Source organism: Molossus molossus, unplaced genomic scaffold (genome assembly GCF_014108415.1).
Source record: "Molossus molossus isolate mMolMol1 unplaced genomic scaffold, mMolMol1.p scaffold_m16_p_13, whole genome shotgun sequence".
NCBI classification, from domain to species: Eukaryota; Metazoa; Chordata; class Mammalia; order Chiroptera; family Molossidae; genus Molossus; species Molossus molossus.
Window position 1 is genome coordinate 67,386,276 of NW_023425348.1, and position 23,157 is coordinate 67,409,432.

The following is a 23,157-nucleotide window of genomic DNA, read 5'->3' on the forward strand; positions in this document are numbered from 1 at the left end:
GTGGTGGTTTACAGACCTTCCTTTTCATTTCAAGCCTCTCGTGACAACAGCCACACTTCTCTGAGTCCCTCAGAGGTGAGCGGACTTGGCGTAAGCCACGCAGCTGGTAAGCGGAGGAGCCAGCATTCCTGACTGGCTCCAATGCTTATCTACCTTCTCTGCACCTCAGTGGTGCCTCCGCTGTCACCAAGGGATTGGGAAACAGTTCCCAGAGAGGTGGAACACAACGGACCTGGGCAGCAGCCTTGTTTGAGTTGCAACCGTTCTCAGCCAGCAGGCCAGAGCTCACAAGCAGGGACTATGGCATTAGGAGCTCGGAACTGTAATTGTATAGAGGAGTTTCCAACAGACTAACAGTACCGTCCTCCCCATAGCCAAAGATGATGGGGGGGGGGGGAGGATCCCTGGGCATGCCCTAAACTCACTGGGACTCTATTAGGATATATAGGTCATTCTCCGCTGTGCTTTTTCAGCAACTCCCAAGGAAAAACAGGGGACTGATCTTAAGGAAGAATCTGTCACCTCTGGCCCGCTCTAAGCAGAGGTCAGCTTCTCCCCATTCTGTTCCTGGCGTTGGCTCTGCTAGGCCCAACAGTGTTCTCAGCTTCCCTCTGCACGAGGATGGACTGGCTGGCTCCAGAGAACCTCTTTAATTTGGTAAATTATGATATTTATATTTTTTTTTACTGACTCTTCCAATGGCTGTGAAGCCCTAAAGCAAAACAACATCCTTAGGGTGAGAGCAGAAGGTTGAAAGTGGTGTGCTCCTCTGTGTGCTCAGGGTGTACTGTCCCAGGCATCACTCAGCCTGTGGCCACAGCGCCTGGCTGCAAGGTGTCAGTCCACCCGCTCTTGTACTCTTCCTGCTGTCACCTACATCTGGGCCATCATCTTTTCTCCCCCTGCATGACTGCCACGAACTTCCACAGGACTCCTGCCTCAAACCACGTACTTCTAGTACCATAAGATCCAAGTCTCAAAACGCACTGCCCTGAGCATTTTCCCAGCTGAACTGGCCAGACCTTCAGCATGATCCTGTCTTTCCCAGTGTTCCCCGTACCTGCAGTTAGCACACTATGCTTTTCCACCTGGCTCTTCCCTTGTGACACTTCCTTCGCCTGAACTACCCTCACACCAGCCTCTGCCCATCGAAACCTTATTCTTCATCACTGTCCAAGTTGGATGCTACCAATAGCGTGAAACCATTGCTGTCCCCTCCCTCTGATCCCACAGGTGTCTGTATAGCCAAGTGCTCTCCCTGGACGCCTCTCATTTTGCCTCTAGTTACCAGGAATTTGTCGTATCTCCTCCAATTGTATTACGAGTCCCTTAGGAGCAGGGACTAGGTTTTATCCATTTGGTACTCTCTTGCATAGACCCTGACATGTAGCAGGCACTTGTATTTGCTGTGATGCTTCTACTAAGGCCCAATATAAGACTCTGGATTCATCAAGGGAACACTGCTTCTTACTGAGTGGGGAAAGCGTGCAGATGATCTCCCCTTTCCTGCACGTGTTCTCCTCCTGTTTCATTTCAACTCCCCTTCGCTTCGCTACCAGGAAAGAACTATTGGGCTAGATTTTAAAATGCCATGGCAACAGTTTTCTTCCTTAACATGTTCTGGGAAGATATTTTCTTAAGGGGGCTCTGGACTTGAAACAGGAGAACACCAGTCCGTCGGTCAACAGTATTATCTCCACACCTTCTGGGTCGTGCGCACAATCACACAGATTTAACACGGGTCTAGCAGGACTTCATGGAGACCTAGGCTACCTCAAGGCAACTGCTGTTTATTCTGCTCGTTGCAAGTCCCAGAAGCAGAGAGAGCAAAGACAGACAGGGGAGCGACCGAGAAAGGGTGGAGCAATCCACTCGACTTCCGCCCTCCCATTGGACTTGGAGCCCTTCCAGGAAACAGGATACAAGTGGCTCAGTGTGCAATGCCTTTATGAATCAGTTTTGTGTGTATTTATTATTCATAAGGTCCATGGATTCACATTAGGGGCTCCTTTCAGGGAAAGCTAGAGTTTTCCATTATACCCTCTATCCTTAATGCATATGCTACATGATATTTTCCATCTGGCATCCCTCCCAGAAGCAGCGAAACAGGAACCGTGCTGGTTCAGCAGACACTGGTCCACGGTGGTCTGAACGAGCAGGCCACTTGCAGAAGGTAACCTGGGTGCTGAATGGGGCTGGGATTTCTTCACTCGGGAAGCCAGTTAAAGAAACAAATGTGAAACAGGGAGTAAGCCCATCGGTGTTTATTTCTGAGAAATGCCTGGGTTTAGGTTTCTTCTAGTCTGTTAAAAATGTTTTTCATTGTAGCCATTTGGCTGGAATTCTAGCCAAGCACAGTGGCAAGGACTGCAGTGTGCACTGACTAGACACAGGCACAGAGCTGGGGGCAGGGAGCTGAGGATGCAGCGGCTCCCAGCAGCTGTCGTGAGGGGCCTGGGCTGGCACAGGCGGAGGGAGGCCAGGCAGCCGCAGCAACAGGCCCCAGCCGGCTGCCACACAGACCGTGGAGCGGTCCACTCACGGCATCTTCTCCAGCATTAGGAGAGGCTGGGCAGTCGGCGACAAAACCAGAAAAGAGCGGCCACAGCTCTTTCGTGGGAAGGCCTTCATTCTGCAGGAGTGGTTACCAGATGGCGCAGCCCTGCGCTGTTATCAAGTCCCACCAGAAGAGTACTTTGTGCACCCTTCCCCGCGGAGCCACGGGCATCTCCCCCTCCCAATGCCTTCTCTCCTCCCTCACCATCTCTTCCTACCTACGCTTCCCCACCCGGCTGATCTTAACTCGAAGCCACACATGCGAACCACCACAGATTGTACCCAAACACGCCCGAGCTGCCTGTCCAGCAGTGCCATTCAGTTTTCTCTAGTAGGCGGATCAGCACAGCGTCATGCCACGTGCAAAGTACAAGAGCCACAAGCACCAGCCCGTGCCGCTGCCTTTGGAGAAGGCACGTCCAGGCCAGAACCGAACGGGGCAAATCTGCCACTGCAAAGTGTGGGTGATAACCTCTTACTCCATATCATTTGCAATTGAGCAGGATCCAAAATTTGGACAACCTTTTAAGGTAAAAGCAAACAACATTATAATGCATACTTCTAATATAAATCCTTGATCATGTATGTATTTACATGGTAAGGCCCTACCATGTGCTCAGGACTCTGCCACCTCCCATGAAAAATAAAGAACTCAAGAGGTGTGTTGGTTTCCATTGGGGGGGGGGGGTTGGTATCAGTACATATCAACAAAAAAACTAACATTTATGTAGCACTTTTTAGTTTCATAATCCTACTACATTGGCCCTTAAAACAACCCTGGATAGGGGGCCAGGCATGCTTAGCATCACCAGGTCCCCTCCTGTCCTGCTTTGTTTTGAAACAGATGAGGACAGTGAGCCTCTGTTTCCTCTGCATCTTGCCCAAGGCCCTACAACACAGCTGAAAAATGGAAAGCCTAGAAATAAAACAAGGTAAATGAAATAAAATAATGCAAATTCTAGAAATAAAACAATGTTGTTTTCTGTTACTTTCTGTGAATGACTTTAAGAGAACCAAAGGATGCCGTTATTTTCTTAGTGAATACAGAGGGCTAACAACGAAATAAGCATCCTCTAGGGTAACGGGTAATGTTTTACTTACCCTACTTCTTTACATAGCAGGAAGAGTTTTACATCTTCATATAACTTTTATGTATATGTAGAAACTAAATGCAAGCATGTATTAAAAACCCCTATTATGAAAATTCTCAAGTTTTTAAAAGTAGTCTTCCTTCCCAGAGAAGAGGACAATGTTCCATACACGCACACACACACACGCACGCACACATCAATCATATTACATATATCTGTATAAATGCAACACTATGACAGTAATGCTTATCCAAAAGTAAGCCAGCTCCTGCTAATACTTAGTCTACAGGCCATCTAGAACTCTTGCACAGACTAAAAGAGGTTCATTCAATGCAAAGACACCTAAGTTCCACCGGCACCAACTGGTCTTTGTGTCTCCACTTCCTGTTACAGTAACCCACAGAAGACTTATTTTATGGGTAAATCAATAAAAACCCTGGCAAGAGTTACATTTCCTGAGCAGTTATCTTGACAACCTAGTCATTTATCCTCTTGCGATAAACACATGGACTATCCACCCATACAAGGAAATACGCTTTAAAAAAATTTTTTTTACAGCTTAAAAAAATTTTTACAACCGGTAATCAACCAACAAATTTGACCTGTTACTAGAGGTCAAGCACCACAGGCATGGCAAAGTAGGTACTGAGTTTTCTTATGACAACTCTCACTTCATTTCTTATAAATGAGGATGATTCATTAACCATAAAACTTCTATGGGATTTAGTTTTTATATGGCCTGATAAGGTTTCTTATATCAATAAATTCAAAATTAGCAATCTTTTGTCTTAACCCCTTCCTCAGTTTCAAGTTAAAAAATGTGGTTACTGCCCTGGCCAGTTTGGCTCAGCGGTTTGAGCATCGGCCTGCGGTCCAGAGAGACCCGGGTTCGGTTCCCGCTAAGGGCATGTACCTGAGTTGCAGTTTGTCCCCAGCCCTGGTTGGGTCGTGCGCGTGGCAACCACTCGATGTGTCCCTTCCACGTCAATGTTTCGTTCTCTCTCTCTCTCTCTCTCTCACTCTCTCCCACTCTCTGAACAACAACAAAAAAATGTGGTTACTGCCCGGTTGGTGTGGCTCACTGATTGAGCGCTGACCCATGCACCGAAAGGTCACCAGTTCGATTTCCAGTCAGGGCACATGCCCAGGCTGGGGGCCCAATCCCCAGAGGGGGGCATGCAGGAGGCGGCCAATCGATGTGCTCTCTTATCGATGTTTCTAGCTCTCTCTCCTTCTTCCTTCCTCTCTCTCTAAAATCAATAAAGAAAAAAATTTTTAATTAAAAAAAAATGTGGTTACTATCACCAAACACACAGGAGGGTGAGATGACAGTCTCTGGCTTTAAACAAAGTCAGTGGAGCTGAAGAAACAGTACAGACCGACACACCTAGAGCACAGAGTCCCAAGGCCTTCGTCCAGCACGAAGAGGTGAGGGGCAGAGGAGGCGGAAGAGGGGCCTGGGAAAGAAAAGCCAGGGGAGGCTTCCTACGGCTGGAGGGGCTCAAGTGGACGCTATAAAACGGGTGGACAGTGCAGAGAGGAACTGTGGTGGACACTGTTGGTTACCTACCAAATACCCATGTATCCCTTCCTGGTAGAGTCTGGATTTGTTGAAATACATCCTCCTTCACAAGACTCCGCTTCATGATTAAACTCCGACTGGTCTTAGCCAATCATGCTCATTCCTAACTTGTTTAGGGATGGACCTGCGACCCCAGTTCTGATCACAGGACATCTGCTGCAGTTTCTAGGAAAAGTAGCTTTCTTCCTAAATAGACATACACTGGAAAAATGACCCTCTTCTCTTTCTGGATGCTATAGGGTCTGAATATAGTATGCGGAGAGACTGCAGCCATGGTGCTGGCCTTCCTGGGGCGAGCAGACTAGGAAGATGGACAGACCCTGGGTTCCTCTGATGGCCAAACCTCTCCAGTGACCAATCCTAGGACACTTCTACCACCCTGTTATGGCTCTTTTTCTTGTTATGCAAGATAATACATTTCCTCACTGTTGAAGCTACTTTGAGTTTTGTTACTTGCAGCCAAAAGTATCTTAATTGCCTAACCAATAACCATTCTTCCTTTCTTACCCAGTAACAGAACCCTGATTTTAGTCCAGACGACAATATGCCCAGCTCAAAGGTCATATTTCCCAGCATCACACTGTTAATTGTGCCATGTGACTACATTCTAGCCAATAAGATGTAAGCAGAATATTGAACTGTATATTTAAGATGGCTCATTGACTGGCTACTGGAAACTATCCCCCTCTGTCTTTATTCCTTCATCCTTCCTGCTGCTGAAAACTGGGTTGTGACGGCTGCAGCTCCCGCAGACGGTTATTTTTTTATCTTGACTTGGTAGCTATATACTAAGAACTGCAGGGCAACGTACCAGGTCCTACTTCCCTGCTGACTTTGTGATGCACCACAGTAGCTGTGTGTGTGTGTGTAACACCTTATGTATTTAAGCCACTGTTATTTTGAGATTTCTGTTACATATAATCAAATCTAATCCAGATACAAGGCTTTGGGGAAATTGCCCATCAGATTTTGGGAAAAGCAGCACGAAGACAGTGCATTAAACACACAGACAGGTAGAAAAGAATGTTTTTAAAATTGCTGTTTATAACGTCGCAGAGAAAACAAACACTTGATCAGTGTGAGACTGGTTACATAAAATGTGAAGCATCCAAATGATGAAATACTATACAATCACTAAAGGATGGCAAAAATCAGACCTATTAATAAGGAAACATTACTATATGTGAAACAATAAATATAGTATAAATAATCTGTCTACTGCAATTCCATTTTAAAAAATAAATTATACACATATGCTCAGCAAAGTCTGGAGGGAGATACAACAAAATATTAACCATGGGTATCTCTCAGTGGTGAGATAATGGTCATCATTTTTTTCTCTCTTCTTCTTATCTGAGTCCAGATCTTCAAAATTGTATACCCATTAATTTTATGATCATTTTATTAATAAGCCAAGTATGTTTGTGATACAAATATTTCTAGAATCTTCAACATAATACTGATATACATATATACCAAAAAATACAATGCTAAATATATTACAAACTAGTAGTGAACAGGGAAAAATAGTGAACAAATTCTGAGCTAAAGATTCTATAAAAGCACATAATAAATAAGCATCAATTTGGCTTAGAGTGAACCCTACATGAAAGAAATGACTTACGCTACTTCCTTCTGGAAAATTCAAACACGCTAGTAGAAAAATCAAATACATTTTCATTTACTTGTATTCACTACTATTTTTAGTCAAAGAACAAATCATTAGCTTTGATTAAAATAAATAAATGAGCCAGCAAACTGTACTTTCATTTGCCTCTCCACACTTTCTGAATCCATGTCCAACACTTAACAATGAATTGCTTCATTCTTCTGCTTGATTTCTCTTAGTCCTTTATGAAATCCTGACTTTTGCAACCCGAATTCTGCGTACATCACATTTTTCATCGCCTCTACATCAGGCTACTAATCACTACAGGACAAAGTTTCAGAGTCAGTTGGTTCTACTCTAAATTTAAACTACCTAGGCTTTAACTGGGACCTTTCTAGTCTTCTTTCATTCATTATAAATGGGCTCAGTTAAACAAATATTCCCCACAGCGAGTCTAGTCACTGGAGTCTAGAGGACTGTCATAACTAGCATTTCTTTCTCCCAGGCAGGTCTTCTTCTTCCCTTCTGCCTCCTTTGGAGGGAGCTTCTCCACCCAAGTAGTCCTAGTGGGGATGAGTCCATGACCCAGGTTGGGCCATACCATTCTGAACACCATAGAGAGACTGGTTCAAAGACAGGCACATGAGGCAAATCTGGCCAACCGGAGTCCTCCTGGAGCTGTCTGCTTACAGCAGGGAGGAAGACATTAGGTCTTCATTGTGTATTTCAAGGTGCAAGGATGTGCTTGGGGCTACCAAAACTTGTGTTTCCCACTACAGGGTGACAAGCTATTTGCAACAGGAAAGAACGAAGCCCAAATACGAAAGTAGAGACAACTGAAGCTAAAAAAGGAGAGCATGCGAAAACTCTCATAACTTTTAAACCCTGAGATCCATCTGAAGCCCACCCCACCTCTGGACTTTCTAGTTCCACATGAAACAATACATCCTCTATTATGTCTCAGTTGGGTTTCTGTCTCTTAAAATCCCTGGGGAATCCTGTCAAATGCAGTCCATATTCCAAGCTTTATTGTCTCTCCAAAAACCAGAAATCACCGACTCGCACTCCCCAAATGCCTGCTTCCTGGTGAACTTCTTTACCCCAAAGTCATTCTCACAGCCTACTGAAATGATTCTTTAAAAACTTAAATTCCAGGGCCTTTACTTAATTCCTGGCCATGGGCCCCTTTCTCTGGCATGTCAATGCCGAGTCCACGTTTCTTGTGAAAAGCTCTCCTCCCACAGGTCCTGGGGCACAGTTCTGCCCCAATTCCCCCGCTGCTCTGGCACTGGGTCTTCTTTCCACACCCTGCGTCAAGTGTTTCCCAAGGCGTTGTCTTTGGCCTCCTTCCCTTTTCGTCTACCCTCTCTCCCTTGGCAAGCTCTTATAATCTAATGTTTCCAGTAATCACCTCAAAATAAAAGACTTCACAATCTAAACTCATGATACCCTATTCTGTGATCTATACCCATGAATCTCTACTCTCAACTAGACACCTGTATTTCCAAAGGCTTTACCCATATTTTACCTCAAGTCAGTATGTACTCAAAAGTACATGTGATGTTTCTCTTCTGAAAGTTTCTCTTTCTGTAATGTCCTTAATTTTGTCAAAGCACCAACGATTCCTTAAAATTACCATCGTAAAACTATGTGTTATCGATGACACCCCTGTCATCTCAGCTGCAACGTCCTCTTGATGCTATTTCTACAACTTCTTTTGCAGAGGCTCCCTCCCCCCTCTTACTGCCTCCACCGGCCCTACCTCAGGGTCATCCTTCTCACCTGCACCCCTCCATCAGCATCTTCCTCTGTCTCCCTGCACGCTCTCGGTTCCAACCATCCTGCCCTCCGCTATGAGACAGCACTGATTGGAGGTCACATGGGATCAAGTCATTTCCTAGCTCAAAAAATCCCAATAGCCACTCAAAAGTTGAAACTCCTCCTTAGTCTGCCAAGAAAGACCCTCAGTCTGACCCCAAACTCCTTCCTAGTGTCTTTCTCATAACTTCCTTTCAGGAATTCAGCACCACAACCGAACAAACACCACATCCTTCCTATTACCTTTGCCCGTCGTCTCCACATCTTTGCTCGTGCTCCTTGTCCCTCATCTCCTCGTGAATAACTCCACCATCTCTCAAGGCTCTCCAGAAAGGCCACCTCTTTCATGCGGTCTTCCTTAATCTTTCTTGCTAGAAGGTATTTCCCTTCTCCTTTGAACTCCCGTAACTCCAGTACACTGTTCAGCTCTCTTGAAGGCAAGAATGCCATTTAATTCAACGCTGAACACGGTGTTTTACCCAACAAAAGTCCGCTGAATTAATGGGTTGTCCAATACGTCTTTCCTCATTCTCCCCACATCTACAGGAGCACAGTCAGAGCCAGAATTGGAACCAGATCCACTACTAACAAGCTGTGCAACCTTGGGGGAAGTTACTTAACCTCTCTGAGGGAAAAGTCAGCCTCCCCATCAGCACAATGGGAATAAATTAGGCTCATAGAGTTTATGAGTTACAACAAAACAAAACAATGTTTGTCCCAGGAGGGCCTATATGGTACATAGTAGGTCCAGGTGGGGCAAGGTTTCTTTGTGTTTCTCTCTCTTCACCCTTCCTTACTCCCCGATCTGAAGAGTTCCCGAATGGCACATAGAAAATGGCATGAATCAGACAAGTTATACTCTCCTGGGAGCTCACTGTGTACTTCTCAACAGTGAGGGCGGTGATCTTCACTACCAGTCATCCTACCAAAGCACTATAAAGTAGAACAAGAGAATGCTTCCAAGAATATAATATTTGTAACTGTCAAATATCACCAGAGGGACTGTTGCTTTTTCTGGGAAATTCCTGCAGTACATGGAACTTATCTGAGAAGTCTTCAACAAGGGAGTGTTAAGTGAGTCAAACTTCAGAGGCAAAAGAAATTCCTTGTAGGTATTAGAAGAGAATAGTCAACTACTATCTACACCTCTAAACTACCCAGCAAGTTCAGCTGGTGTGGCTCAGTGGTTGAGTATCAACCCATGCACCAAGAAGTCATTGGTTTGATTCCTGGTCAGGACATATGCTCAGGTTGTGGGCCCGATCCCCATTGGGGGGCATGCAGGAGGCGGCCAATCAATGTTCTCTCTCCCTCTCACTTCCTTTCTCTCTAAAATCAATCAATCAATCAATAAATAAATAAAATAAACTACCCAGCAAGACCATTTGAGACCACTTAACACATTTCAGAGACATAAACGCTGACAGGATACAATGAACATGGCGTTGGACAGGTCTAATTCTGGCTCAGTTACATACCCACTGTGATACTCTGGGCAAGCCACTCATCTGCTACTGGGCCTTGATATTTTCATCTAGAAAATGGTATGGCTAGACAGGAAAACTTCATTCTAGAAAGAACTCTTTGTTAATACATTTTGTGTTCAATGAACTCAGGGAAATGTTGGCAGCCAAACCGCCTTTGAAGGATAGCTATGCACATACTTAGAGTAGTAGGTAATAGTGAGTGGCTGGTCTCTTAGGTTTCCTTCCAATTCCATGCCTCTTGAGGCAATATTATGGCTTAGAAACTAAGAAGAGTTGAGTCACATCAATATATATTCAAATCCTTGCTCTACTATTTACTATATGACCACACTGAATTTTCAGGTCTCTAAAGCCTCCGGGCTCATATATAAACTGGGGTAATAATAAATTCTATCTACCTCTTAGGGATAGGGGCCTTGTGAACATTAAATCGGGTAGTATGTGTTACCTTCTGGGCACATGATAAACTCTCAATAAATACTGGCTGCCATTATTGTTTCTCTTGCACCCTCAAATAGTTTTCCTTTGCCTGGCTTGACCAATTTTAATTATATACAGTAACTCACATAGAGACCACAAAAAATACTTTTAGAAATTTAAAACAAATTATCAAGACAGGAAGCAGATGAAACTTGTGGGTGTAGATTGTATCTTGAAACAGAAATTTGTTGCTTTTGTTATTAAAAAAAATAGTGAATCAGTTGTTAAATTTGAATAAGAATTACAGATCAGATGGAAATATATATCAGTGCTAGTTTTCTTAGTTTGAAACCTGTACTGTAGTTATTTAAGCAAAAATCCTTGTATTTTTTGGAATAAACAATAACATATTTAGAGGCAAAGGGGCATTATGACTGTAACTTACTCTCAAATGGTGCCAAGAAAAGTTACATATATTTTACATCTTATAGTGGGGGAGGGGGGAGCGGAGGGAGAGAGAGAGAAAAAAAGAAGAGAGAATGTTAACATTTGGGTAATTTGAGTAAATGGTATGTGCAAAAATTCTTTATGCTTACAACATTCTGTAAGTTAATTTATATATATGTGTGTATGCATGTGTGGGTGCATATATATCATGTATATGTATTAGCCATACTTATGTATCACTAAACTATTTAGTTTTGACCCACTGTTTGTATTTGATTTGAAATCTCCCGGTTCAAATCATTTGCTAGTCCTCTTTTGTAAAGTAATGCCTCCATCTACAATTGTCTTACAGATGAACCCCCGCCCCCCGCGATCGTGAACTAGTATTCAGAGACCCAAGTTTCACTTCAGCATTGTGAAAAGTGCCAAAGTCGAAGTACATTTTGAAACAAATGAAATTATCCCAGTCTTCCAGTATGGATCAAACAATAACTGTCCAAGTGCCAAAGCTGGCAGGGTTTCCATTGCTGTTGCAACATCTAAGCTAAAAGTAACATCCCCAGATTTTTCAGTGGTCGCCTATGGGAAAGGAGTTGGATACGCCTTCTACAGTTTCTAATTAAATCGATTTCACAACTTCACATTTCAGCCATTCCCCAAATGTCTACTGATGCCCTGACAGGTCTCAAGGAGAGCTGGAAATACTTGGGAACCTCACATGAGACCACAGAGCCTGTCGATGCTAAACAAATGTTTTCTAAGAATTCTGGCTCTTCTTTGACATCGCTCACAGAAACCCATATTGGCCCACTCAAACTCCCATCCCCAAACAAAACAATCTCTCCCCAAACACTCTAAGAAAAAAATAAAGACTGCAATATTTAAGAGGAACAGTGGACACATCATTTTACGGTCACGAAACACTTTGATAAAAATTACCCCATTTTCCCTTCACAATTCTACCATAAGGAGTCGCATTTTATAGATTATAAAACTGTGGTGCAAAAATCAAGAATGACCCAAGATTTCATCCTTTGTATGTAGAAATTAGAGCCAGAACCTACGTTTTGTTTGTTTGTTTGTATCCTCCAAGCGGGGGGTGGTGGTAATCAATGGGTTATGATGTTTATAAACTATAAAACTTTCAAAAGTAGGTTGAATGTGAAAATGAAACAACGAACTGGTAACAATAGTATTTAAAAAACATTTCATTGAAACAGTTGGGTGAAATATTTCCCTGAGAAAACATAGATATCACCTACCACGTCTCAGAAAGAACAGGGCTCGGGAGATCTGACTTCAGGTCCCAGCAAAACTACAAACCAGTGAACTTGAATGAGGCACTTGAAGCTCAGCTTCTGCTTTTGTAATATTCCTTCTCCTCAGTTGTGATAATGAACTTGTATACATTGTGAAACTCTATATGCAGGCTATGTACCATCATTGGCTTTGTAACACTGAATTCTTCATGCCACCAACAAACTGGCTCTCAGGGGTTCCCATCGCAGTGAATGGCACCCAATCATTCACAGCAAAAACTGTAGCCTTGATTGTACCATACACTCACCCTCCTATGCAGTTTGCCTCCTTCAAGAGAAAAGTGTGGCCCGGGCCAGTTTGGCTCAGCGGTTGGAGCGTCGGCCTGTGGCCCGGAGAGACCTGGGTTCGGTTCCCGCTAAGGGCACGTACTTCGGTTGCAGTTTGTCCCCGGCCCTGGTTGGTCGTGCGGGTGGCAGCCACTCGATGTGTCCCTTCACGTCGATGTTTCTCTCTCTTTCTCCCTTCCTCTCTCTCCCTCCCACTCTGTCTGTACAAAAAATGGAAAAATATCCTCGGGTGAGGATTAAAAAAAAAAAGAGAGAGAAAAGTGTGAACTCCTTAGCTGAAAAAGTTCTTCGTGATCTGGCCTCATCTCCTGACATTTTTCTCTCTTTCAGTATTTCAAATTCCCCTGTTTTTCAATACACATAACTAACCACTGCATATGTTCTAATACTTCTGAAACGCCTAGCTCTGTGTTTTTGCACATGCCATAAAGGTTCTTTCTGGAGCATCCTTACAACCCATCCTCAACAAGCTAATTCCTATGTGTTCTTCCAGACACAGCTGAAGCTATTCTGGGAAGCCGTTCTTAAACCCCACAGTTCCAAGTAAACATATTGCTTTAGACTTCCTCTGACCCTGCACACGCTTCTGTGACCATCTTCACCACTGCTGGACCGGGGGTCCGCCTCTGCCTCTAGGCCTGCGATGTCCACCCGCTGGGCTGTAAGCATCTTTAAAACACACAACACCTGCCTGTTTAGTCAGGGCCACGGACCTCTTTTCCCTTAGACTGTCAAATAAAAAAATGACAACCGCCAACATAACAATAGCTGTCCGATGTGAATGAATCAAAACTATAGCCATTTTTTTGTTGTTGGATCGGCCAAAAATATAACATATCTTTTGGTGTGCAGCAGAATTTTAGTAATTAGTTTATGTGCCATGAAAGGAAAACGTTGAAAATCACTGCTCTACACCATATTGTCCAGCTGAACTTTCTGCAGTATTGAAAATGTTCTGTACCTGGACTGTCCAATACAATAGCCACTAGCCATTTAAAATCGCTAGTTCGATTAAGGAGATAAAAGTTACTTAATTTTAGTCATTTTAAATCTAAATTTAAATAACCAACTGGGGCTCATGGCTTGGTGCTGGACAGCACAGGTCTACACAGACTGTCAGCTCCAAGGACAAAGACCATACTGACTGCTCTGGTGTCCCTGACACCACCGCGGTAGCTGACAAACAGCAGGATTCAGCGTTTGTTGAAAGACTAAGTGAATGTGCCAACATCTATAAGCATTTCTTATGCATAGTTGGGAAGTGAGTCTACCCAGTATTCAAAGCATTCTGGATTATCATAAAATTTGTCCAAAACTGGTCACATTTTGTAAAATGCATCTCATTAAGTATCATGGGAAACACACACACACACACACACCCTCAGTGAACCATTCATTTCTACACAGGGCATTTCGGCTTCACAATGACTCTTAAATGCTTCCAGATGACTTCCTGACTAATGGTCGTGCTGTTCATGAAATATTACGATAGTCATGGCAGCATTATTTTGGAATGTCAAAATCAACTACAATGTTTTATAGAGAGAAAACATGGGCTTTTTACCATGCCTATATTAAAATGGAGAAAAAATTCCCTTGAATTCCCAAAGTATGAAAGACTAATCTGACCTATTCTCTGAAAGTAACCATCAGCTCTCCTAACTGCATGCATTTTTGAAATCCATACACTATTTGGAGAAGGTGTACTGGCTTGATTCAATGGTTTCTATCACTGTGATAGCAGAATGCAGAGAAAACATGACCTTGCTCACAAGGAACTAGAGGTCACATTCAATTTGGTTCCAATTAAAAGTCTCGGTTGACAGCATTCATGAGCTTGACATATGCTTGGTCATTTGAGGTTTTAAGAAATCTAAGATGTAAACTTCACAAAGCAGAGCTTCATCAGGTGTGACTCCATATCCGGGTTCTCACTACACATCCTTCTGGGTGGAGCTACAGTCAAAGGCCTCAACAAAGGTGGTCTGCACACAACCACCCCACCCAAAGGAAGGAGAGCTTCCCCATGCCTGAGCCGGCGTGGTAAACTTCCCACAGTGGGCATAGGATGGCTGAACAACCAGTTGTTAATGTCCTTTCAGTGCATCATTACTTTTGTAAAGGGAGACTGATCCTAAGTCTAAAACTATGGGTGAAATAAAAAGGAATATGTAAAGGCCCTGCATAGTGTGCCTCAGTTGATTGGAGCATTGTTCTCTACACCAAGAGGTTATGGGTTCGATTCCCAGTCAGGGTACATGCCTAGGTTGCAGGTTTGATCCCCGGTGCTTCTCTCTGATCTCTCTGATCTCTCTCTCACATCTCCCTAAAAAAACGCATCCTTGGGTGAGGATTAAAAAAAAAAAAGGAATAGGTAAAGCATCATCTTTTTTTTAAATCCTTACCCAAGGAGATTTTTTTGTACTTCAGGGAGAGAGAGTGAGAGAGAAACATCGACTTGAGAGAGACACATCAAGTGGTTGCCACCCACACGACCCCAACTGGGGCCAGGGACAAACTGCAACTGAGGTATGTGCCCTTAGTGGGAACTGAACCCAGAACTCTCTGGTCCACAGGCCAACACTCTAACAACTGAGCCAAACTGGCCAGGGCTAAAGCGTGATCTTAAAGCTTGATCAGGAGAAGTAAGGAGTAGAGCTTCAAATACACAGTTCACTCCTTTTAAATTCAATTAAAACATTTAATTAAAAATAAATAGTTATTACAAAATAATTAATGTTCGCTAAAGAAAAAAACAGGCTAAAATAAAACATACATTTAATTCTTTTCCTCAAAGATAATATTTGATAATACATGTCACTGCTTTTTATTTTTATGCATTTTAAAAATAGTAAAATAAGTACCTAGCCAGCGTTTACATAACCCTCTCTGTTTCATGGACCGTCCTAAGCATTTAACATCTATTAATTCATTCTGTCTTCACCACAATACTATGAGGGAGGGACTGTTGATATCTGTACCTTATAGACAAAGACACTGAGCAGGGGGAAGTTAAGTAACTTGACCCAGTTCACTTGGAAGTGTAAATAATCTCTGTTCAGTTTTGGCTGTGGGAACATTGCATTCAACTAAGTGGTGTGGGAAGAAAACTTTCTCCTGAACTTTATTAAATCCTTAACTGCTATTTCAATACTCAGTCAGAAGCAGGGAGCACAACCTGCTTGTGTTATATTTGATTCTGGGGGAGGGACCGAGCTAAGAGAGATGTTCCCTGACTTGCATCTGATACCCAACAGCTGGGCCGTAGGACTCAATCTGTAACGTGAATTTAGATTCCTTCAGGGCTGTGTCTCTTTGATGTTCTCAGTATCAAACTGTAATCTTCTTACCTCCACATACTACATAATCAATTAGCGTGGTCATTAAAAGTCTATACTTAACTTGATTCAAGTCTGATTTTGCTTTTCTCACCTGGGTTCTTAAAATATAATATATAGTTTCCAATTCCTTTAAAATCTAAACATGCCTATTTTAACTAGGATCTTAAAAAGTGGCGAGAGCCAAACAAAATGGAGGCTAAAACAAGTGGAAAGAAATTCTCCACCATGTAAACTGTTAAACTGGAAATGTGAGATGCAATGGACAAGTCAGAAACACTCTGAAAGTCAAAGGTGTTCTTAGAGTCCCAGAAGGTGGCCCAGGCCTTCACCTCATCCCCAAAGGTCACCAGCAAATGTCCAAAGGGACCCACACTCAGCTCGCTGCTGGCTTGGGTCAATATCGCCTGCTGTGCCACAACCCTGAAATGCCTTGTATTATTTTTTATGGTTGTGTTACCCATATAGCAACTCCTTTGGCAACAATGGTAATTACACAGCAGCCTTGTTATCTCAAAATAACACTGTAATTAACTGTGTCACTGCAGCATTCATGGTTATAATAATTGTAGGGGAAAAAAAGTCTTCTGGAAGTAGCATTTTTAGTTCTGGCTTTCAAAAATAACTTTAGCAATTACGCTGCTTAAAAAATCAAGTTTGTTTCCCCCAGAAAAGCATGGTTTCCTCTGTACAAGGTCCACTGAAGTGATCTGTATGTCCCCTAACAGGACACATTAGACTATCTCTATTGTCAACTTCCAAAGAGAAGAGAAAAAACAAACAAACAAGCAACTCTCAAAGTGATACTCACAGCTCCTCTAGAAAAGGGAAGTTCTTAAATGCATCTTCTGGTAATTGAGTAATGTTGTTCATACTGATATCCCTGGAAAACAAAGTTAAAAAGATTGTTAACGACGTGATATTAGACTTGAAGCATTTACTTCAACAGAAAAATAATTGGGTGCTGAGTGTTTGTAAAGAAACAAGAAAAATGAGCATGAAGACAAAAGAGGGCTAGTCATAATTTGGCTTCAAAATGCAGAAAACAGACAGAAGTTAAATCTTTTTACTATAAATTATGATGTCTCATCATTTAGAAACGTACCCAACTCCTGGATTTTCCCCTCTTTAAGGATCCTTGGGGAAAATGTCTCAAACTACATACAATGAGTGGGCCAGAGTGGTTTCCCAGTGGTATTAAAAGTGCTGTATCTGATTAAAAATAAATAAATAAGCAAATAAATACCCAAGGACTTCATATTAAAAAGAAAAAGAAAAAAAAAAAAAGATCTGCTGGCAAGGGTGGCTTCTTAAGCCACTGTCAGGAACCATAAAACAGGTCCTAGCTCCACCCTAGTCATATTTCTGCAAAACCTATAAAAGTCCTCCAGGTAATAGTTGTAAGTGGATTTCGTTTTTAGCCTCGGAACAGATGCGGGCTGGAGACAAGCGCGTACACGACAGGTATGCAGGCCATTCCCAGCTTTTCCTTGGAGAGGCAGCAGAAAGGACAGAACTCACTTGACTGTAACTCAGCAATTAACTAGTTCAAACAGCTAAAAAGCACTTTGTTAACCATTTCCTTCTTCCCTGGCCACTGCCTGTTGAATGGCTCTCTCCTTCCACTTAACACTGACACCGTGACAGATGGGTTAAGCGGCCTCCTGAGGGACAGTTCAACACGCAATGGGGTGGTTGCCTCACTTGGTCCTTCTGCCTCTGGTCTCATGTTCAAGTCTGTGGCTGAGCCCTCAGGTCTCACCTGTCTGCCACTCACCATGAAAATGCACACGTGGGACCCTCCCTTTACCAGATTAGATGCACTGGTGTAAGACAGTGTAAGAGAAATCAAACACACAAAAATTAGATAACAATAACACTCCACTCAGGTCCGGTTTTCTTTTAAAGGAGGTGACAACTTCAGGGCCAAGGTCGGGGAGTCCCTTCTCCCCATCTTTCCTCTCACTAGAATTTAGAAATGGAATGTGTGTCCCTTCTGGTTACTAGCCCTTCTCAAGGCAGGTTTGAAAAACTTTGGGAATAACAATAATTGTAGCAGCAAAAACAACAGGTAGTACCAGGCTGCACATGAAATCTCATTTTACAAATGGAGAAGCTGAGGCTTACTGAACTAAATCTCACCCCCAAGGCCACTCGGGTGTAACAACAGGGAAGGTGGACCCGAGTCCATGAGCTTAACTGCAAACTGTGTTCCTAAGTATCATTTGAATCCTCTAGCGATAGTCAAAATATAAAGAAAACCCTCTTGTCTGCTGGTCTGGCTCAGTGGTTGAGTGTCGACCCATGCACCAAAAGGTTACCGGTTCAATTCCCAATCAGGACACATGCCCAGGTTATGGGCCCAATCTCCACTGGGGGGCATGCAAGAGGCAGCCAGTTGATAATGCTCTTTCATCGATGTTTCTCTCTCTCTCCTCCTCTCCCTTTCTCTCTAAAATCAATAAAAAAAAATTTTTTTTTTTAAAGAAAACCCCCTGTCCTATTAAGATTTTTTTTTTTAAGGAGAGATATTGCCCCCAAGACCTTGGTGTAATCACTGGTGAATTTTGGGAAGAGAACTTTTGCTTGAGGATTCAAAAAAGGACAATCAATAGCTTTAGCAATTCAGGAACCCATGTTCACACACATTTCCTAGAACACGAAACTCCTGTGAGATGAATCTTACAACCACAGAGATTCATGCATGCCGAAATTTTATACCACTGCAAATGACTCACATTCTAGTAAAGGTAACTTAGAAGAAAAAAGAAATTAATATACTTCTCCAGGAATAATTCTTCTCCAGGAGTCATATCCACAAACGAATGTATGTTAAATAATTCTTTTTGAACACAGGCTTCAATATTACTTTAGTCTGCTATCATTATCCCTGGAGAAGGGACAAAGAACCACTTTTCTTTTTTTCCTTCACAGACATTCAAGATCCTGGAGCAATGGTACCAAGACAGGGGTCTGGTGCGGGCTCTGCTCCCAGCCGCCACACAGCAGCTGTTCATCCTGGGCTTCAGCTTGCTCATCTCTAAGATGAGGGGGTTGACTGATTGGTTGGGTGCCTCCAAGCTTAACATCGTATACTTCCATGATTCACCTTTTTCTGTAGTTTTCACAAGGGGCACACCCTTCCTGATGAAAATGCATGAGCTTCGTTTTATGGAAAGGGCATGTTGCTGAAAAATTTACTGTGATGCAAAATTTAAAGACTATTAATTTGCCATTATAAAACGCAGTCGCTCCCACTGTAAACACAGTTGGCCTTCACCAATAAAATTGTTCTTAATACAACAAAATGTGTAAGCATATGGAAAGGCCAACTAATCATCCGAGTAAGCAGTGATTCTATAAAATATCACACAATTTCAGTGCTCTTGAGTCATTCCAGTAAAAGGAAAAAGAAGGAGAACCATAATTTATGACTTTGCAAAAGAAGGCCCGCCATCCAGTTGCCCCTAAGTCTGGCACACCTGAATTCAGGTGCATATCACAGTAAAAGAAAAACTGATTAATTGCCTCACCAGAAAAAGACACATAATTGGAGAGAATTTACACCACACTATTCTCTGCATTCCAATTTTTAAAAACACATACACCTATATAATTCTCTCATTTTTTCCCTTCAGAGTAACAAGACATAACAGGTCGTTTTGCTGTGAGCTATAAATGCAATTAGTGGGATTCCATATTTACAAACTAATACATGTTAAACACAACATGAAGTTTTGTTTCAAAGCTTCAGATTCAGGAGCAACACTTGCTTTCAAATTGTGCTGAATTTCACACAGCCAGAGAGAGATCTCTCTTTATATGTATTTTCTCTCATACCTTTTGGGCTTCAGTTACAAACTACTTGTGAGTAAGTTTAGAAAGGGGGGGTAGGGGTGTGCTACAAGATGTTATCTCCAGAGAAGCTCTGGAAACATGTGGTTACAGAGTATAAGGTGGGTGGGTACTCATTTAAAATAATGAGGGCTAATGGTGATAAACAACCTACAGACAGCCTGAAGAGTCGATCCCAGACCTGACATCACCAACGCCAGTGAGGGAGCGTAAGGTTGGGAAGAACGCTGGCGGAGATGAAGTAACTGCCACCATTTACAAACAGAAGCCCTATGCCCCTAATTACAGATCTCTTAGGCTCCTACGCCATAGAAATGATTGAAATACATAAATAAAGTTGGACAGAACATTTTCAACTCGAAAATACATGTCTAAATCAGAGCCCTGACACTCATTCAGATGAGCAAGTCTTACCAATAACACCTGAAATTAAACCAGTGGTTTGCCATCCTGTGTTCTATAAAGAAAACAAATATAACATAAAAACCAAAAAAATCAGAGCACCACCAACTCATAAACACCTCTGAAGGGTCATTTCACGAGAACTGATGTCCTTACTTGAAGGTAGGCAGCCTGGTGTTGTTGGACGTGTACAGGCTTGGGAGCCAGACAGGCCAAGGTTTACTTGCAGATTCACTACCTAGAGCGAGCTGTTCATCTTTTCTGAGCCCTAGCTTCTCCACTTGGAAAAACAGAACTCTGTAATAACTAAACCTTGTAGACTGCTGTGAAGATCAGAAAACGTCAAGTCGCATATAAGAAGCTAAGGCATAGATATCATATCATCAACGTCTGTGTTTTTCAATCCAGTGGATTAAGCGCAAGCCAAGCATCACACTGCCTTTGGTGGCTTTCCTTCCCCCAAAGAAACACTTTTTATACAAGACAAACACTAAATGGTGCAGAACACCTAGGACCTAGAGTTGTTCCTACCTATGAAAATACACTCTAAACTCCATACCACCACCTGCCAAGATTTTAAGCCAGAAAGCCCTTCATGATCAAATACGTCATTTAAAAAAAAAAAAAAAAAAATTTTAAGGAAAAAGTTAAGTCTCAATTGTTGACAGAGTTGAGCATTTTTTTAAAGAAAGAAAGAGAAAGAGAGAGGAGAGAGGAGAGAGAGAGGGTGAGAGAAAGAAAGGAAGGGAAGGAGGGAGGGAAGAAGGAAGGAAGGAAGGAAGGAAGGAAGGAAGGAAGGAAGGAAGGAAGGAAGGAAGGAAGGAAGGAAGGAAGGAAGGAAGGAAGGAAAGAAAAGGAAATTACAGTCTTAGAGATTTTTGGAAGGACACAGCCATTTTTAAAAAGATCAGGATGACCTCAAGCAGGTTGGTGACAAAGCAGGGGATAAAACCTAGAACTTTTACTTATGGGGAAGAAATGTATCTTTTCTATATATAGTTGCTTAAATGTATCTTTTCTGGACATAATTGTTTTAATGTATTCTTTCTATCATATTTACTTGTTTTGCAGCAGATTTCGTTAGTTAGGTCTATGGAGGTTCACTAACTAGAACAGAGCATGTGTCTGTATAATACACCCACATGATGCACCACGGCCACATTTTTGCCACAGAGATCAGAAATACAAAAAAAGGTCACCCCCACTAGAAAAATGAAGCTCAACACTCAAACACCAGTAGTCACTGGTTTCAAAATTAAAATTTAAAGGGCGCAATTGTTTAATTGAAACTGCTAAATCTCTCCAGTGGTTAAACTCTCATCTTTTTTCCCTCATAAAATTCACTAATGCTAAAGTATCTAGAGAGTAAAGAGGAACATCATGTTTCAACAAGGTACCTTTTAAAATCCCTGTAAAAGGCTCCCTAAGCGAGCCTAACCTGTTTGCTGGTGGCCAAGCGTGTACCACTGGGGGCTCCGCGTTGCACGCTTGCTGGGTCTGGGCCTTTTGCCACAGAATTATTTAGTTTTAAATATACTGTCACTGACCCAATGCTATCTAAATTTGAACAAGCCCTCCTATTGATATTAGATAAAATTATACTGCTGTTCATACTGTTGATTCTATCTCAAATATCACTCAGCAGTTTAAAAAGTCAATTAATTGCATATACATGCTAGAGAACACAGGGTTCTCTAATATGTTCTCTGGAAAAGGTTGCTGATGTCTTTAAACTCAACTCACACAAGTTGATAATGACTAAGAACTAATACTATTCCAATGACTTTTCTAGGGTCTTTTGTAATTAACCAGAAATTTCAGGCCCATCTCCAGTTAACAGATGTGTACAGTATGAACAAAAACGAAAAACAAAAACTAAATTTGAAAAATGCTTTTGGTGGAACAAATCTGAAGGAAAGGTCTCTCCTGTCCATAAGCAGTATAGACACACATATAGTATCAGAGTTCTTCTCAAAGCTTATGAAGAGTTTAATTTCCTTTTTGACACTATTCCTATCTTTGGGCAACTAATCTCTTTTTCTCCCTCTTTTTATAGTAACAAAAGTAACCTATATTATTTGTCCTTAAAAATCTGAAATACAAAGAAAACCATCTGCAATATCAGAAATAATTACTGCCATTTCATGGGTGTGGTATATTCTTTTTTACAAATATGAAACCCCATAGTTCTGAACACATTTATCTCTTGACACCTAAGATTCTTCATCTGCAAAATAAAATTTAAAATTCATTTTATATATTTTAACAAAAGTAGAAATATTAAAGTCTAACATAGCTCAGTGTTATGTTTGGCAGGCCATAAACCATGGATGGGAACGTCTTTGCTGCTGGAGGCCACCAGGCCCAAAGGAAAAGAAGTCAATGAAGGATTTTCCTTTACAAGAGAAAAGGAGATGTACTGTCACCCACTGAACTAAGTATCCATTATCCACTTCCGTGCAAGGCACTATGCTAGGATGATGAGGCTTTTATATCAAAAAGTAAGTTCACAGTTCTTTTTAAATTGTTTTATTAAATCCATCAATCTAGTCTATTTTTGACTTGTTATTAAAACACTGTTGCAATGTTCAATTAAATTTAACCTTCTAAAAATGCATTATTGCATTCTGAAAGCAATAGGAACTGCTACATACATGTGAAGAATCTGCTCTTTACAGTGCAGGAATGGGGCCAAAACAGAATCTATGCTATTTTAGTCAGATTTTGCCCCAGAGATATTTTTCTAACCTTACATGTTTGGGCACTGCTAGAATCCAACTCGATGTCATAATAGATACCCTTTTCTAATGCTGTGAGCAACATTTCTGTTAGTTTTAGGCAGCAGGATACATCGGCACCATGCTATCTGGCATCTTCTCTGCTATTTCAAGTGCAAAGGCTCAGTGCTGCCCCAGCAGAAAGAATCCAAAACTTGCTTCTCAGCA

General features: G+C 42.1%; 1 protein-coding gene across 1 annotated transcript in view; it reads right to left on the reverse strand.

Annotated features, from left to right (window-relative positions):
- Positions 1–23,157, reverse strand: part of LGR4 (leucine rich repeat containing G protein-coupled receptor 4) — a 96,496-nt gene that overhangs the window by 30,057 nt on the left and 43,282 nt on the right. The window contains exon 2 of the mRNA XM_036259518.1: positions 16,767–16,838. Within this exon, the coding sequence (XP_036115411.1) occupies positions 16,767–16,838 (72 nt within the window). The remainder of the gene's footprint in view (positions 1–16,766; positions 16,839–23,157) is intronic.